The sequence below is a fragment of the Apiospora marii genome (genome assembly GCF_038362585.1).
Source record: "Apiospora marii strain CBS 49790 chromosome Unknown utg000013l_segment0_segment0, whole genome shotgun sequence".
In the NCBI taxonomy this organism is placed as follows: domain Eukaryota; kingdom Fungi; phylum Ascomycota; class Sordariomycetes; order Amphisphaeriales; family Apiosporaceae; genus Apiospora; species Apiospora marii.
The window spans coordinates 213,633-230,913 of record NW_027117384.1 but is presented as its reverse complement, the minus strand read 5'-3'; the positions used below and the strand labels follow the sequence as shown (position 1 = coordinate 230,913).

The 17,281-nt window shown below is 54.1% G+C and overlaps 5 protein-coding genes across 5 annotated transcripts; 3 read left to right on the top strand and 2 right to left on the bottom strand.

The window, feature by feature from the left end:
- Positions 1–169: 169 nt before the first annotated feature.
- On the bottom strand, positions 170–1,632 carry PG985_015227 (uncharacterized protein; the record flags this gene model as incomplete). Its single annotated transcript, XM_066834993.1, has 2 exons — positions 170–204; positions 291–1,632. The coding sequence occupies 2 exons, from the start codon at positions 1,630–1,632 to the stop codon at positions 170–172; spliced, it is 1,377 nt and encodes a 458-aa protein (XP_066676196.1).
- Positions 1,633–3,133: 1,501 nt separating this feature from the next.
- On the bottom strand, positions 3,134–5,975 carry PG985_015226 (RhoGAP group protein; the record flags this gene model as incomplete). The annotated part of the gene is made up of 3 exons (XM_066834992.1): positions 3,134–3,876; positions 3,944–4,729; positions 4,889–5,975. The coding sequence occupies 3 exons, from the start codon at positions 5,973–5,975 to the stop codon at positions 3,134–3,136; spliced, it is 2,616 nt and encodes an 871-aa protein (XP_066676195.1).
- A 4,035-nt stretch (positions 5,976–10,010) lies between these two features.
- PG985_015225 (putative Rab geranylgeranyl transferase type II beta subunit) lies at positions 10,011–11,070 on the top strand (the record flags this gene model as incomplete). Its single annotated transcript, XM_066834991.1, has 2 exons — positions 10,011–10,374; positions 10,445–11,070. The coding sequence occupies 2 exons, from the start codon at positions 10,011–10,013 to the stop codon at positions 11,068–11,070; spliced, it is 990 nt and encodes a 329-aa protein (XP_066676194.1).
- Positions 11,071–12,408: 1,338 nt separating this feature from the next.
- On the top strand, positions 12,409–14,258 carry PG985_015224 (uncharacterized protein; the record flags this gene model as incomplete). Its single annotated transcript, XM_066834990.1, has 3 exons — positions 12,409–12,631; positions 12,743–12,856; positions 12,937–14,258. 3 exons carry the CDS (start codon positions 12,409–12,411, stop codon positions 14,256–14,258), a joined length of 1,659 nt encoding a protein of 552 aa, XP_066676193.1.
- Positions 14,259–14,806: 548 nt separating this feature from the next.
- Positions 14,807–15,909, top strand: PG985_015223 (uncharacterized protein; the record flags this gene model as incomplete). The annotated part of the gene is made up of 2 exons (XM_066834989.1): positions 14,807–15,714; positions 15,792–15,909. The coding sequence occupies 2 exons, from the start codon at positions 14,807–14,809 to the stop codon at positions 15,907–15,909; spliced, it is 1,026 nt and encodes a 341-aa protein (XP_066676192.1).
- Between the last annotated feature and the right edge of the window lie 1,372 nt (positions 15,910–17,281).

Below are 17,281 nucleotides of genomic sequence, written 5' to 3'. Positions count from 1 at the left end.
ACAATGCAAGGTTGCAAGCCCTTACACCGGAAGAGAACAAAGGAGGTTGCTCAAAATGGATAAAAAAAAGGACCGGGTTATAGAAGTTATTGGTAGACCCTAAAATCGAGCACCTAGTTTCTCCCATCCGGAACGTTTTTGACAGACAAGGATGATGTTTTAAGTTATATTACCTCATGAAAGTGCAAGTTGGCAGCCGGTATTCTGCGATGATTGTGCGTTAGCATTGTCTAAGTTGACCAAGAGAGGGTGTTCGAGTAAGACAGAAAAAAGGAGAAATGAGTACTCACTGTTCAGTGTCCAATACCGCCTCTTGACGCCCTCCCACTCGCCCTTTCCTTCCTCCTGAAGTCCCTGCATGTCCACATCCATGTCTTGCCACGCAACGTCCATGCCCGCATCGCTGAGGTGCATCTCGACGACCTTGGTGTAGACGTCGTAGCAGATCTGGCGGTCGGCGCCGAGCCCGTTGAAGAAGCCGAAGCGGCCCTCCTCCTCGAGCAGACCGGGCACGTGCTCGGTGAAGAACAGGCGGAGCTGGGCGTAGTCCTCGCCAAAGGTGTCGAAGTAGATGGCGTCATAGGTCTCGCCGGCCTCGAGCAGCTTGGGCACCACGTCCTGCCACCGGCCGGCGTGCACCTTGTAGGCGCCCTCCTCAGGGGCCGACGCCTCCCAGGCCGGGCCGAACTTGCAGTCGGGCGAGGTCGCGATGTGCGACAGCACGTCCGGGTGCGCCTCGATGATGTGGTGGCGCGCGGGCTTGGTCGCGGCGAACATGCCGTCGATGATGCCCATGCCGAAGCCGATGTTGAGGACCTTGCGGCCCGGCAGCAGCTCCGGCAGCAACGTGTCGACCGAGGCCCGCATGATGGACGTCTCCCACTCCATCATGACGCCATTGGCATCGGCGTCCGTCAGCTTGCCGGTGCTGTACGTCAGATTCGAGCGCAGGTAGTCGGCCGAGTCGACCTGCGAGGCATGGGCCTCGGCGGCGCTGGGCGCGACGAAGGCGCGGTCGGGGTTGGACTCTAGGATCTCGGTCTCTTCCTCTTCTGTCTCCTCTTTCTTGGGCTCCTCGGTTTGCTTCTCCGTGGAGTGGCCCTCGTTATTGGTTTCCACTACCAAATCCGGAACGTCTTCACCGCCGTCTTGCGCCGCGGCACCGGTGATGTCGACAACCTCCTCGTCCTCGTCGTCATCTCCGTCCATGGACTCAAGCTCCTCGTAACCCTCGAGCAGGCCAAAGAGCAGCTCGGCCCGGACGCCGGCGCCGATGCACATTTCGTAGAGCTCGGCCTGGCCCAGGCGTGCGGCCACGCAGCCGGGGGTCTCGTTATTGGAGTCGACGTCGTTCCAGATGGCGCCGTTGAAGAACAACTCCTCGAGTACGGCCTTGGCGGCCCCAAGGTCGGCCTCGGTGGCGGTGACACCACATGAGCGGATGGCGGCATGCAGCGGCGTCTCGCCGGTGGTGGGTTCCTGGACGCTCGCGCGGCCGGGGACGTCCAGCAGGGGCTTCAGGCTGGCCAGATCGTGGTGCCAGGCCTGAGACAGGATCTGGGAGATGGGGGCGGGGCACGAGGGCGGGATGCGGGCCTCGAGGGCGTCCTGGTTTTTGCTTGGCTCGCCCATGCTGCCGGCGGACATGTGCACTGTATAAAGAAGTACAAGACAGAATATCAAGAAGAGTAAGTCTAGTATGGATCGACTGATCAATGGCTCTTGGAACTTGGTCGCATGTACCTCGTCTGGTGTAGCTTCTGGACGGCGGGGTTATTGCGATACGACAGAAAATATTCTTGACGCGACCGCGGGGTTGGTGGGTCGGACTGACGCAGCCGCTCCCTAACTACATGTAGGTACGTACCTATCCGCTAAGTAATAGGGGTCTTCCACCGTTGAAGCCCGTTTCAACTATTTATCATCAACAATGGCAGTAGGCAGTATTGCACTATTCCCATTCAAATCAACATAAACCGGGAGCTAAGATGGCCATGATGTAGAACGACCCCGTGATCACCAAGACTCCCTAAACGATTTCAACTGATCTATAGTACTGATTTGGTTTTCTGCCTTGTAAGGTATCTTAGATATAAATACATGCATATATGTATGAAGAGCCACCGCATCCATGATGACCCTGGCTTTTCCTCGCACTTTCCCAGGCCAAGGCCTGCTCTCTTCCACCTGCGTCAACATAAGAGCTATCCAAAAGAATCAAAAGCCAACGTCGCGAATTGGCCACCAGAGCCCACGTTATCTGCCACGATACTAAACCTATGGGCGCTGCCAACAAACTCTTGCAACCTCATCAGGTTGAGGGGGAGAAAAAAAAGACCCGGCATCCTCACTCATCTGTGGGAAAACCGTGGCTCTGCGCTCATAAGCAAGAGCACCCACCTCGGAGAACCCAATTCCCTTACAGGTAGGTTTTCAAGAATCTCCCGTTAACCAACCACGGGTCTCGAAACTGGGATATATTCCCAAACCAGCATGCTACTACACCCGCCAACGTGCGGAGAGCTCGACCGTTGTCCATCCAGAATGCAATCCCCTGCCTTCTCTCCGTCATGAATGGCAACTAAAACTGAAAAGAGCAAAAATGGGTATTCCGAGAAAGACTGATTATCGAGTTTAGGGATCCATGGGAATGGCCAAAAGTGTGGAACATACTGGTTTCATGATCCAGTGTGTAGCCGAAGCCTCCCGTTGCAGAAAGGCCGTTTCAACCCTTCAAGTGGCAAGCGACTTTGATCCCCTCCAAAGACACGGCCAAACAAGCTGCTTGGTTTCCTCCAGCGTATTCTGTCCAGACCAAAGGGCCAGACCCCGACATCGAACAGATACGCCAGTCGATATGAAAAAAGAGGGCAACAAAAGGCAGTAGTGACATAGGAAAGCATGCGTAATCGTTCTCGTCTTCAAAGACCATGACATCGTCAGAAATAGAGCAGTAAGAGATATGGCCGCCATAGAGAAATGCTCCCGCCTCCACAGGAAGAAAGAAAACCACGCCAACTTTTTGTATCCATCCGCAGGGGTATAATACCGGAAAAGACAAAATGCGCTCTCGTCTCGGCAAGTCAACGGTTCAAAAGACATGACATGTCTCGATATATACCAAGGCCTGTCATCAGAACCCAAGGGGCGAGAGAGGCTTGATGGGCGAGAGGGGTCTCATCTCTCCAGATCTCCTGGGCGTTTCGATGCTATTGATGGTTAGGCTCGTCGAGATGGTCGAATTCGTCGAGCCAATGCTGCCATTCGAGGTGCCCGAGGGCGCACCTTTCTTTTTCAGCTTCCCGCCCCCATTCTGATGTTGCTGTGACTGCTCGTTCTGCTGTTGGGCACCATCTGACGGGGTCCCGGCTCGGCCTTCGTTCTCGTTATTGTTACTGTTGTTGTCGCCGTTCCCCGGTGGCGTCGACCCATCACTTCCATATCCACGTGGTGGCGGCGAGTTGAACAACGCATACTCCTCCTCAATAAACTGAGCCTCGGTATTGCAACCCTGCCAGCACTGCCTCCAATCGCAGACAAGGAACCTAAAACAGAAGGCATCAATCTTCATACATGGCTGGAAGCAGATGCATAGATTTCGAAAGTCCATCTTGTTCTTGTCCGCGTGAGCGAGTAGGAGGCTGAGGTGGCAGGTGATAGCAAATAAGAGGTAGTAGTTGTAAGGCGACAGATTGGATAGCTCATCGATGAGCAGCTGGGGTACTTCCTCGGCGCCGGCGCATTCTCGAGCAATCCGTTCCTGAGCCTCTTTCGGGAACAGCTCGTCGGGCAGCTCTCGGAGCCACGCCTTGAGCATGGAGCCGATGATATTGATGTCGTAAAGATCGTCCTGGGCAAAGAGGTCGACATCATGCACTATAACGACGGTCAGTCAGCATCCAACATTCAAACATGAACATGTCCCGCATCAGGGGCGACTCACGCTCGTCAAACTTCCTCTGCCACTTTTTGATCTGCGGACCGCTTCCCGGCACTCGATACAAACCTTCAACGTCGGTGCCCTTGTAGTTGAGATAGTCAATGGCTCGCCACGGGAAGGCAGGCATCCAAAACTCGGTCTTGTCCTTAGATTTCTCGAGTCTCTTGGATATTCTCGTTATCCGCGTTTGTTCTACCAAGGGCAGGTTGATCACTTTGATCTGGTAATGTTCATCGTCCACCACCGGTTCTTTCTCTGTCGTGCTGCCACTTCGAACCCCCTTGCCAAAAAGTCCCTTACTTATTATATCAGCGGCTCGCGTACCAGAGCTCCGCAAGCCATTGAAGAAAGACCCGCTCGTGTTGTGTAGAGACGAAGGGTGGCTTCTGTTGTGGTTGTCTCTGTCCCGACGCTGTTCTTTGTGCGCAGAGATGTCGCGAGGCGCAGTTCGATCGGCAGAACGATTCCGAGGTGTCGCATTCATCATTTGCCGGTGTGACCTATCGTGGGCTTCAACTGGGGCTGTCCTCAGAGGCTGTTGGCCGGCAAAGGTGTGAGCTCTTTCCGGCTCTTGAATCTTAACTTGAGTCGATGTTGAGGCCATATCCTTTGTCCCAGGACTCTCCTTGTCCTTGTTTTTCAATGATTTTGATCGGTTGAGCCGCGTAAATTGCTTTGGGTTGTTCCTAGACTGCTCGTTTTCTGTAGCACCTGATACTAAAGAGGCATCCGATCGCGAAGGCGGAGATTGGTCGTCCCTCGGGATTGAGGGGTCAACCGAGGAGTGGTCTGCAACGTGAGAAGAACAAAGAAGTCAGCATTCCGGTGCAGACCTAACAGGGCAAGAAGCGATCGCCCAGGACGTGGACACATGATGTCAGGGCAGCCAGGCACAAGGATGGTGACCAAAGCAAATACCGCGATATTGGCTATTTCCTTGTAACATACCTGAATGTTTTGAAGCTTTGCTCGAGACACGATCCGACATACTAGGATAGTCTATATCACGGGAGGCCGTCTCTTCGGGGGTATCAATAGGTATGTGGTTCTGGCTCCGGCTGGGACTTCGATGTCTACCCGGGTGCAGATTGTTAGTTTTTGGGCCCAGGCTGAAGTTGAAGAAGCGGCTGCCGTTGCGCGAATGCTTCTCTGTCTCGCGGGCTATAGTCGGCTGTTGCTGCCGCGGCGTCTGGAACGGCGTGGGTCGCGGTGGTAGTGGCGGCACAGCCTGGGAGGTAGGTTGCGATGCAGGAGACGTGGATGGCCGCGACGAAGTCCGAGACGTGGATGGCCGCGATGGGGGCCGAGATACAGATTGAGGTTTGCCAGGATCGTCTTGCGCCCAGAGATTTGGCGGCGGTGGTTTCTCTATCGCTGGGTATTCGATCCTATTCTTGGCTTGGTGTTGCTGGTATCGATGATAGTCGTCCTCGAAATCGTCGTCGTCGTCGTCTTCAATCTCGGGGGCGGTGGCTGTAATCGCAGGCCGCGCCTGGTACTTGGATTGAGGTAGGCGATATGTCGATTGCGAGTCCTGGGATGGAGGCAGCGACTGCGAGTAGGTTTGCTGACTGTGCGATGACGGTGACAGAAGTGATGCTGCTGGCGCGGGCTCGGACGGCGACGGCTGAGCCTGTTGTCCAGTGGTGGAAATTGGGGTCTGGAGCTGGCCTTGGGGGGCTTGCTGGGCTTTCTTGGATGGGTTGAACCTGCTGAAGGGCGAGCGTGGAGACCGGGACGACATGGATGAAGTCGGACTTGGGACGACCTGAAGTCCTGTTGTTTCACCACTAGTTGCAACGCCGATGGCAGGTGCAGGTGCAGATGCAGGTGCAGGTGCAGCAGAACGTGGACCTCTACTTGAACCGCTACCTGTAGTACCTAGAGCGCGATCATTTGATGCGCTAGAGCTGGAGACAGGGGAAACGCCGGCAGAGGAGACTATAGATTCGCTGAGGTGATCATTGGAATTTGGAGTCAGATATGATTCATCAGCCAAGGGCAGCGGCTGAGGAACATGTCTGCGAGCCATCATAGTGGCTGTCGGGGCAAGGTGGTGGTGAGCCAAGGTACCATGCGACTGGTACCTGTCTCTCTCACACACTCACTCCCGTCCGCCCTGGGATGGCCTGGCTGGTGGCTCAGGTACGTATACAATAAGCACGGTGCGGCCGGCTAAACAGTTCCCAAGTAAGAGGATTGCGTAAAACGGGATGTCTAGTGTAGCGAAACGGACGGGCAATGTGACGAATACTGTGTGTATGCGTACGATATGGGCGTGTCTCGGGGGTGGGAGTAGCTTGTACCTGCCTGCCGACTGGCTGCGAGCGTGATGTATGTACCAGCCAGGGGGGGGGCGGCCGGGTACTTTGAACTCTCTCTCGCGCGCGCGGGACAGTGTCAGCAATGCCCAAAAAGTCTGAGGGTGAGGTGTGAGGTGCCAGTGCCCGTGTGTGTGGTGCGGGTGTATGATGTTTCTGTTAATCAATGCAACAGGTATTGTGCGCCGCAGGTCCAGTCCCGACAGCAGGGTGACCCCGAGAGAGGTATGTACTTGTTGCGTTGCAGCACTGCTGCCCTCTCAAATAGAAAGCGGAGGAATTGCCCACTTTGGGGAATGAGTTTGGTTTGAGTTGTAGGTGGGAGTTGAGGGATCCTGGGAGTCCCTGGGAGGTCCTAGGAGAGCCTTTGGGACCTGGCAGGCAAAGCAGCCTACTCACTCCCTATTCTGCTTGTTTGGTCGGGGGGTCGTCGCTCGTCGCGGCACAGAGCACAACCTTAACAAGGCACATTTAACACGCACACGCGCGCGCACATACACACATACTCAGCAAGCAAGCAACAACAACAGGAAGGGGGTAGGGATGGTCTCGTGCGCAGTTTGGAGACATGTATCAGGTCCTCTTCTCGCCTTGGAAGTCGGTAGTAGTCAAGCAAGTAGGGTCGATGGAAGGGGCCGAGTCTCTGATTCCGACTGAAATTGATTGATTGATAGATTGACTGATCAATCCAATGGATCGGGTGGAGGAGGCAGAGTGGGATGATCAATTGGATCGGCTTAGTTGAGCCCGACGTGGATGGATTGGAAGTGGATAGAATGGCGCGATACTGATAGTGATGCATGGACAACCACACTCGTGATCTTTTTGTCGTTGTCAGGGACACACACTCATTCCGAATGTTGTTGCTGAAAGCAGCCAGCCGGGACTGAATGGCAGATGCAGAATCTTCACGGCATCGTCGCTTCTGCCGACCGACCGCCAGTGGCCTCGTTGTTCGTTTCTACCTACTTTCTACTTGGAGTGCGCCCATCCCTCTGCTATCATCAATCAATGGATCTAGTCCATCATCTAGGCCGTTTTGCTACCTGCTTTAGTAGTAATCAATACGATGTAGCCAGTTACAGTCGTCTCTTAGTTCATTCCATCCAGGGCGAGACTTGTTCCCCTGTGCTTGGCTCTCCTAGGCAGGCTCTCCTGGCACGGCTCTCCCCCTCAGTACTTAATTAGCTTCATGGGCTAGGATCCCACCGCTGCTGGCAGCGCTGGAAGCCCGGACTACCCAGTGCGCCCTGCCCCCCCCCCAAAGCCCTGCTACTACTAACCTTGAGCGGGTTGTGTTGGAACTCAAGCCGGCAGAGCATCGACAACTTGGGATCAGGTACAGACATGTACAAACCGGCGCTCCAAGCCGAGTCAATATGGCTTCACCCTGGGTAAACAAACGCTTTCACTGCAGTTTGTATGAGACTTGATTGCACGACAATAGTCTCCCGTTGCATTCCAAAGGTATGGGACCCACGGGCTTGCCCAAATCCAGATGAGTCCCCAACCCTATATTGAAGTAAAAAAAAAAACATCGAAACAATTCAGGGGAATGGATTTGGAAACTGTACGTCCGTCTCCGTCATGCTTCCTTGCCTCGCCTAGAGTTTGAATCTTCCCGAGAATTGCAGCTCTCAAACGTTTCGGGGCAGACGTGCAGATCGGTACAAAAAGAATATATACATCAGTGTTCATTGTCTCGGGATGTTTACTTACCTGCCTACCTACCCAGTCGACTTCCAGTTAAGGCCGATTGGACGTGGGATAGCCGACGTACGGCCAGCAGTGGGCCAAGCCAGGCGCTGGCTGGCTGCGAGCACTTAACCATAGCTTGTGAACGGTAGGTGGATGGCTCCCTGTGCTAATCGATGTATGGTTTTCCGTAATGCAGGTGCATTCTCCACGTCCTTTACATCCTTATGTCATTCGTGTGCCTGAATAACGTTGGGTGCACGCAAGTTTTTGCCAAAGGCCTAGCTACAACCTCTGTTGACCGAGGGAGCAAAGTGCAAAGCGCCGTCCTAGGTGTGTCGTATGTATCCCTTGGGGCAGCTCTGCGCGCCCGAAACAGCATGATATCTGAAACATTGGATCCCTACGACGTGGTCTCCCCTTCCCCCCAACTAGCAGGGGGAGCGAGAGGGGAGATCTTACGAGATGTGGCATTGTGCCTGGTGTGCCTCTGCAAACCAGCAAAATCCTGATACATGATGCTGTGAATACAGCTATTTTTAGTTGGCGCTTGATTCGACATTGCTTCTCTTGACTTCCTGGGACAACAGCATTCCCCCGGGACATGGTCGCTGTATCACTGTAAGATGTGGTCAGCTCTCGGCCGGGCCAGTAGGATTCTCGCCCATGCATAACAACTATATCACGGAGTTTGGCAAATGCGAAGCCCTCCGTACCCACGGGCATGCCGCGTCAACATAAGTACGTGTACATTATGTAGTTAGTTGGCTCTTGAAATGGCCATGCTGTTATTTCCCGCTTGCGACCCTGGCCATGGGTGGCTGCAAGACTGTCTTGTCCTGGCCTTCGGGCCATCCCCATCTAGCTTAGAAGCCGTGATATCAAACATCGGGGGTGTTTCCAGGCATGTGAGCATTGGGTGATGGCAACATGTTGAGGCTTGGAATATGTACGTAGTTAATCAAATCAATCGCGTCATGTTCGTGGCAGAAGAAAAGTAAAACAGGTTCCCACGTTGCTGTACACGCAAGGGAGCGGTCGGTCAGACCGGAGATGATAGGCATGGCGTTTTTTCGTACATTAGGTCAGGCAAGTCTCACGACGTGCGTGAACCATCGCCTTCTGACTTGTGATCGGCAGATGGGAAGCAGGAAAATCCAAGACAGCACGCAGGACAATATCTACATAGCCAGCCCTGTGGCAGACGAGAAACCTAAAGGAATGTCCTTGCCAAACCACAAACATGGCAGTAACCTTGATCACGAGGGCCATTAGGAAAGCGAGCATACACCATAGTAGCTACGATTATTGCCAGCCCAATGCGACTTTATGTCTACGTGCTGCCTTGTGGGATGGGCCAGCATCACGACTGCGGCAAGGTACTGGGGCGTCTGTCGGCTGCTTCTTCTTCACATCCTTGGACAAGCCAAAGACTGCAATGAAAAAAGGTGGTTTGCGTCACTCGGAGGCAGTGTGATACCGAGGACACGATGGAGAAAACCATGTGCAAGCACAGAGAGTTTTCTCCGAGGGACAAAAATAAGAATAATCACGATTGAGGTCCTTAGACCTCTTTCAGAGATTAAACTGAAAAGAACAGATACTACACTTGATCTAAGCCAAAAGGCAAAGAAGAGCTGAAGAAGGAAAGGAAAGAAAATTGAAAGAGAGGGAGGGAGGGCAGATATTTATAGGGTGCTCCAGCAGGCTGATTGCGCCCAAAGCGCCCCACTCTGATAAGGGCACTGGTGGGGGACGAGGCTGGTTGCTGATCCCCCCACATTCAACCAATAGGATCCGTGAGCTGTAGGGGATTCTGAGCTGTTTCCTAAGGCTGTAGCCGGTACTGCCCCGCCTAATTACGTACAAAGGCCAGGCAGCAGATTGGTTTAGACACCTAACATTGGAGGCCAAGAGGGTGCTGCAGCCGCCTTGGCTTGGGTGTAATGTAGGTACCTACCACTTTGAGGTTATCCAAATTGATCTGATCCAAAGTTTTGAGCTGCTCTTTCGGCTTGCCTTGATTCTTGGATTGGCGAGGCCCAGGTTGCACCATGGCGCAACTGCAGGATCTACCGGACGAGCTGCAACTTGCGACGGCGGCCCATGTCCAATACATCCAAAGCCTGGACTCTCGCAAAGATGAATATGAATACTGGCTGACTGAGCACCTGCGCCTGAACGGTGTTTACTGGGGTTTCACAGCCCTCCATCTCCTGAAGAAACCCGAAGCTCTCCCCCGCGACGCCACCATCGACTTTGTTCTCTCCTGCCAGCATGAGAACGGCGGCTTCGGGGCCGCCCCCGGCCATGATGCTCACATGTTGTACACGGTCAGCGCGGTTCAGATCCTGGCCTTGATCGACGCCTTCGACGAGCTAGAGAAGAGGGGCAAGGGCAAAGCCGCTGTGGGCAAGTGTGCGTGATGACTCTCTTGACCGGCGCAGACCAAAACCCTCAAACATTCTAGGCTGACGAGCCGCCACAGTCATTGCTGATTTGCAGAACCGCGAAACCGGCACATTCGCCGGCGACGAGTGGGGTGAGGAAGACACCCGTTTCCTCTACGGCGCCTTCAATGCCCTCTCGCTGATGGGCCTGTTGCATCTCGTGGACGTCAACAAGGCTGTTGACCACATCAAAGCTTGCGCCAACTTTGATGGCGGATACGGCCTTACGCCCGGCGCCGAGTCGCATTCGGGTCAGATCTTCACGTGCCTGGCCGCCTTGTCCATAGTGGGAAGGATGGAGTCTGTCGAGGCTGACAAGCTAGGCAAGTGGTTGAGTGAACGACAGCTGCCCAACGGTGGTCTGAATGGCCGGCCTGAGAAGCAAGAGGACGTATGCTACAGCTGGTGGGTACTGAGCAGCTTGGCCATGATCGACCGCACGCACTGGATTGATCGCAATGCCCTCTTTGGTTTTATCTTGCGGTGCCAAGACACGGAGAAGGGCGGCATCTCGGACAGACCTGGTAATATGGTCGATGTCTGGCATACGCTGTTCGGCTTGACTGGACTGAGTCTTCTCGGATATCCTGGCCTGGATGATATCGATCCTGTGTATTGCCTGCCAAAATCTACGACCGAACGCATTCTCGGTCCCAAGAAATAAGGACGGAAGACATCTTGCCCTACTTCGTTATCGGTACGAGCCCTTTCCTGATGAAGCATGTAAACTAGCTGTTTTCTTTGAATATGGATCAAGATTAAGTGGTCTAGATGATTAGGATCCATGGCAGAAGTGATTGTCTATATAATGCTCTTTTTTTTATATAATTTGGGGCCCTTGAGCTATTGTTTGAAATGATAGCGTTTGTTCGGCCATCATGTCGAATATTCGATGAACAGCATCTTCTTGTTTGGCTGCTGGTCTATATGTGCCCTGGTGGACTTGCAGCAAGGAAATTTCCGAAAGGTTCGTCTGCCTTGTACTGCATTTATCGGTCCTCACTCCTCTACTAGCGTATGTGGTGTACATAACCAGAAGCAGGATATCTCTTGTTGGAACCAACTCAGGAGGCCCCTTATCATGGGGTTTCGGGATTGTGGAGGATAAGATAGAGCAGTGCGGGGTTAGCAAAGAAGCGATATAAAATACCTTCGGCGGAGTGCTTGGAGTCGGGGTTCCTTGTCTCATATCCACCTTCTGTTCCGGTCCAAGGCAGAACCCCAATGGTCGAACTGCCGTGGCTCAAGTAGGTCGCCAAGTCAGGTAGAGGTAGCGCCGGAAGCTGTGTCGGGCTGCCGATGCATTGGCGGCTGACCCCAAAATGACTCGGTTGGATTGAAGGTGCGTAACAGCTGCATGCGCATGTCTACTCTCATAACCAACCGATTGTAGTTGGTGGACCAGCTCAGACAGAGTTTTTTTCCTGGGTGGTGTACGGCGCGGCTGGTGATAGTCAAACACCTCTCACTAAAGACATACAGGGTAGTAGGTATAGAAGAGCTAAGATCGCCAAGCAAGGTAGTATGAATTAATATCGGAATCACTATCGCCATCTTGCCTCCAACGACTCACATAATGCAACTTTGCCACTCTCTTCCGACGGACACAACAGTAATTCAATATTCTGAAAGGGCTACAAGAAGTGCCCAATCAAAGTTGAGTAGTTGTTCTTCATCCTCTTGTTCTTGAAGCTAACGAATGCATGGATAGACAGTCGGTTCAGGGGTCTTCCGCTCCCCCACTTCGGCAACTACCCCATGGGGTTCTCGCGGGTTACACTGTTACGATCCTAGTAAGTTCCCGGGTGGGGGAGCCCTATCCTGTAAGTTACCTACATCCCATGAGGAGGAGTGGTGAGCTATATGCATCGAGGGGGGGGGATTGGATGTGCTGGTGGTAGGGCCTCTCATATATTGTTCGCATTGTTTGTCATCTATAGGTCTTATTGGGTCTCGTATACTTACTTCCCTGGCCGTTCCTGTTTTGTGTTAGGCAGCAAACATGGCGATGGATATCGACAACAAGAAGGCATCGTCAAGTCAACATGAGGAAGACATCAGGCCTGCCGAGTCGGCCAATCTGCAACATGTCGAAGGCAATGCGTTGCTGGTCGACAAGCATGGCCAAATCCGTCGACTGCCTATACCGTCCGACAGCCCAAATGACCCCCTGAACTGGACGAGGTGGGAGAAGTCGGCCGTGATCTTTTGCTGTTGCTGGTTCTGTGAGTCTTGATTTCTCATGCTTGGGTCTGCGTGGGCTCGTAGCAAAACAGCGGACGATACAACATGCTGACTGGAGTGGCAATTTCAAGCCATTATGGGACTTGCCCTAGCAAGTGGCCTTGGTGCGATCCTCGGAGTCTTCTTCCAGCTCTACGGACCACAAGGCTATGATGCCAGTCAGATAACCTTCTTGTTGACGATGCCATCATTGTGCATTGGTCTAGGTAAGATGGTCCATCTGCTTCCTCTCTCTCCGTGTCTCACGGGGTTCTTTTGTCGAGTGCTGCTACTAACGATCCCCAAGGCAACTACATCATCCTGCCGCTCTCTCTAGCCTTCGGGCGCCGACCCGTCCTCATCCTCTCCACCATCGTCCTCCTCGGCGCCACCGTCGGGTCCGCCGCGCAGGACAGCTACAACGGACACCTGGCGTCGCGCATCATCCAGGGGCTGGCCACGGGGGCCTCGGAGTCGCTGCTGCCGCTGATGCTGACCGAGGTGACGTTCCTGCACCAGCGCGGGCAGGTCTTCGGCCTCTACTGGATGACGCAGAGCGTCCTGAGCGCCGTCTTCAACCTCGCCAGCAGTTACGAGGCCGCCGCCCTTGGCTGGCGCTGGTACTACTGGGTCTTTGTCATTACCATTGCCGTGGGGCTGGCGTTTGTCGTCTTCGGCGGCTTCGAGACCAAGTTCACCCGCCCCGCCACCAGCCTCGACGGCTGCGTCGTCTACACCGACGAGTTCGGCGTCACCCACGTCGTCCCCGACACCGAGGCCCAGGAGTACCTCGAAGCCGTCGGCCTCCAGCCCCCGTCGCACGCCGCTTCTCCTTCTTCTTCTCCTTCTTCGGGGACGGCCTCGGAGCCCCGCAAGCCCTACCTGCAGAAGCTCAAGCTCTGGTCCGCGCCGCATCCGCACCCCTGGCGTGCCATCCTCATGTCGTGGACGCGCATGCTGCAGTGCTTCACGTCGCCGGCGCTGCTCTACGCGGTCCTGATCAGCTCCATCACGCTCGCGGGCACCATCAACATGTCCCTGACCTACGATGCGGTCCTGCAGGGCTACGGCTGGCTCCCGCAGGACATCGGGCTGGTCAACATCGGCGTCATCGTCGGCTCCACGCTGGGCGCCGTCTACTGCGCCTTCCCGGGCGAGTGGCTGACGCTCTGGATGGCGCGCCGCAACCACGGCGTCCACCAGCCGGAGCACCGCCTCCTGGTGCTCGTCTTCCCGGCCGTCCTCGGCTTCGCCATGCTGCTCCTGTACGGCTACACCGCCGTCGGCGCCGCCTCCTTCTGGGCGCCGCTGCTGGCCTACGCCTTCTTCCAGATCACCTTCGTCAGCGTCCTGATCGTGTCGTCCACCTTCGCGGCCGAGGCGGCCCCGAAGCACCCGGGCCCGGCCTTGGTCGTGGTCGTCGGCACCAAGAACATCGTCTCCTTCGGCGCCACCTTTGGCTTCACCCCCATGCTCGCCCGTGGCGGGTACGTCTGGTCATATGGAGTGCTGGCGGGGATTTTCGGGGGTATCTTCGTCCTCGGGATTCCCGTCTATCTGCTCAACCCCAAGTGGAGGAAATATGTTTCTCGGGTCGAGCAGAAGCACGGAGTCACTTCTACCGATTGATTTCATCCTAGATTTGTTGGCGCTGACACGGGCAAGATAGTTGATTACTTTGATAGTCTATAAAGTTGTTTTCGTTCGTATTTTTTGAAGTAGTTTAAATGCCAGACAGTCGACCCGCGAATCAACTAATCGCTCTTACTACACATGTAGAAAGCAATTTGAGTACGGACAAGTTGCAATGGCGATCAGTTGCTTACTCACACCGACATGGATACTATCATGATTGCACCGGGTACTAAGTAATGAAAGTCTCCGAATGTTACTCCTTTCGCCTAACCCATGCAATTACTAATCAGCGAAACAGCCAGTCGGGTCACCAAAACCAACAGCATTATTGGCGAGATCTGCGGGTTTCGGCTGGGTGGTTGCACCGAGATTGGTAACAAAGTATCTATCCCTTACATGGATACTCGGTAGCATCGGTAGACTAACCTTGACATATATACCAAGCCGATGTCCGCGGACCAGAGTGAAGCCCGAGACCCGAACTTGTGTTTTGGGGGGTTAACTGTAAACAACCACTTAAAATAGGAAAGTTACGCATCAAAATGTCAAAGCACCTGAAATCCGAGGCCGCTTTTGAGGCCGGTGTCAAGGGCTACCTGTATCGCCAGTGGATGGCGCGCCGCAAACCTCTGCCGGCGGGCACGCGACTAGATGGCCAAGTCGGAATCATCACGGGATCCAGCGCGGGTCTCGGGCTGGAAGCGGCTCGGCAGCTGCTGGAAATCGGCGTGTCGCACCTCATCCTCTCCGGGCGGACGCTCGAGAAGGGAGAAAAGGCCGCCGGGCCCCTGCGCAAGGCGCACCCCGCCGCCAAGGTCGAGGTCTGGCCCATGGAGATGGAGTCGTACAAGTCCATCGCGGCGTTCGCGGAGCGCTGCCAGACGCTGCCGCGCATCGACTTCGCCATCCTCAGCGCGGGCCTCAACACGCCCGAGCGCCGCGTCTGCGAGGACACGGGCCACGAGCAGCTGTTCCAGGTGGACTGCGTCTCGACGGCGCTGCTCTCGATCCTGCTGCTGCCCGTCCTGGAGGCGAAGAGGCGGGACCCGCAGAAGCCGCCGAGGCTCACCATCGTCAGCTCCGACGGCGCGCTCTACGGCTCGGTCCAGGGGCTTGGGTCCATCTTCGCCGAGTTCGACGACCCCGAGCAGTTCAAGTTCCCCGCCCAATACGTCAACGCCAAGCTGGCTTTGGTCCTCTTCGTGGCCAAGCTGGCCGAGCAGGTCGACCCGGAGAAGGTGATTGTGCATACGGTAAACCCTGCGCTCGTTAGGGGGACGGACATTGGCAGGACCATGGCGCCCGGTTGGATCAAGAGCTTCCTCCTCTCCCTTGTGATGTATCCGATAGCGAGAGCGACTCCGGTGGGCGCAAGCACTTACGTAGATGCGGTCGCGACCGAGGGTATCGAGAGCCATGGGAGTTACCTCAGCGAATGGTCTATCCGGCCGTAAGTCTCTCTTTTTCTTCTTTTTCTTCTTCTTCTTCCTCCTCCGCGTATGTTGAACAAGTGTTGATTGAGCACAGCTACCCACCCGTGATGTACACTTCGGAAGGAGAGAGGCTTCAAGAGAAGCTATGGGCGGAGATGATGGAGGAGTTTTCTTTCGCTGATGCGAGAAGGATCATCGCGTCCATGTCATAACAGGCCTTATGCCCTTATTCGCGACGAGGGTGCTGAAATCGATACCCGAGAGAGCGTGGGGAAGAGTGCATATTCGAGGGAGAAGGGGGCCTATGGTTATGATGAATAGAAGCCGTCAAGATGTGAGATTTACATATTGCACGAGGAGCCTTACATATTTCATTCTTATTGACATCAACTGATCGAGTGACTTTTACGGAGATGCAATAGATGTAAATGCCGAGTTGGAGATTGATGCTGATGCGAGAGCTGGGCTTGGTGCAAGAAAGGGTGTGGAGATGGTTGAATAGGGGTAGCGTGACATTCACCACATATGCAACAGCGATGGTTCGTAGATGGGAATACCATTGCAGATGTTACTGAAGAAGCTTGAAATTACCTAACATCCACGATGAGTTTACCACTTTGGAAGTACCCAGTAGGTCAAGACAAGCCCCGGGGTTGGTTTTAGGTGAGCTCACCTACCTACCTTGGTACCTACCTACCCAACCACCCTGCCTACCCGCCTGAAGGCATGCTACAAACAATCCCGCCAAAGCACCCCCTCCTCACCCAACAATCACATCCTACCTAGGTGCCATAGCTCCCGATAGCTTGACTTCCCATCACCGGAGCAGGTGGTTAGATGGCATGGTGGTCAAGTGAGCAGTTACAATGAAAATTGTCAAGCATAAGAACTCACGAGGCCCCAATGCCGGAACCTCGAGTTCGAGTCTATCCTGGAGCATGCCTGCCCCTCAGACACCCCCCAGAAAATCTCCTCTGGTGCTGCAATGGCGTAGCAACCGTGGACTGGGACAAGGCAAATAAGTAGCTGTGGAAACGCGGCCGCGCAGTAGCAGAGAACGGAGAGAGTCTCTGGCTGGGCGTCCAAGAGTAAGTTTTTTTTTTTTTTTTTTTTTTTTTTTTTTTTTTTTTTTTACTGTTTTATTTTCTACCTTTCCATGATTATCAAATTTTGTTGATGTATGAACAGCTCGTTCCAACCTGACTTTTGATCGACTTCCAGCCAACACTTGTTACTCACCTAGAGCGTCAAGATGTTGCCCTACTTACCTACCAGCTACCACAGAACCGACATGCCGTTGGGAATGTAGCGCGTTACGAATTACTTATTAGCAAACCATAATATTTGGCATTGCCACAATTATGTTAGAGGAATGGGATACGAGTTACAACCCATGAGCTGACAGTAGCTATCCCTCATTTCACCACTGATGTTATGAACTGGGCTTATTCAAATACATGCTTTCACGTACCAAGGCAAATCATTGTCGGAGTAAATCGTAAGGATGTTACAGTTCATAATTATTTTTATTTAATTCAACCCCCTTTTGATATCATCGGCCTTGGCCTTCAGCTCAACTCATCT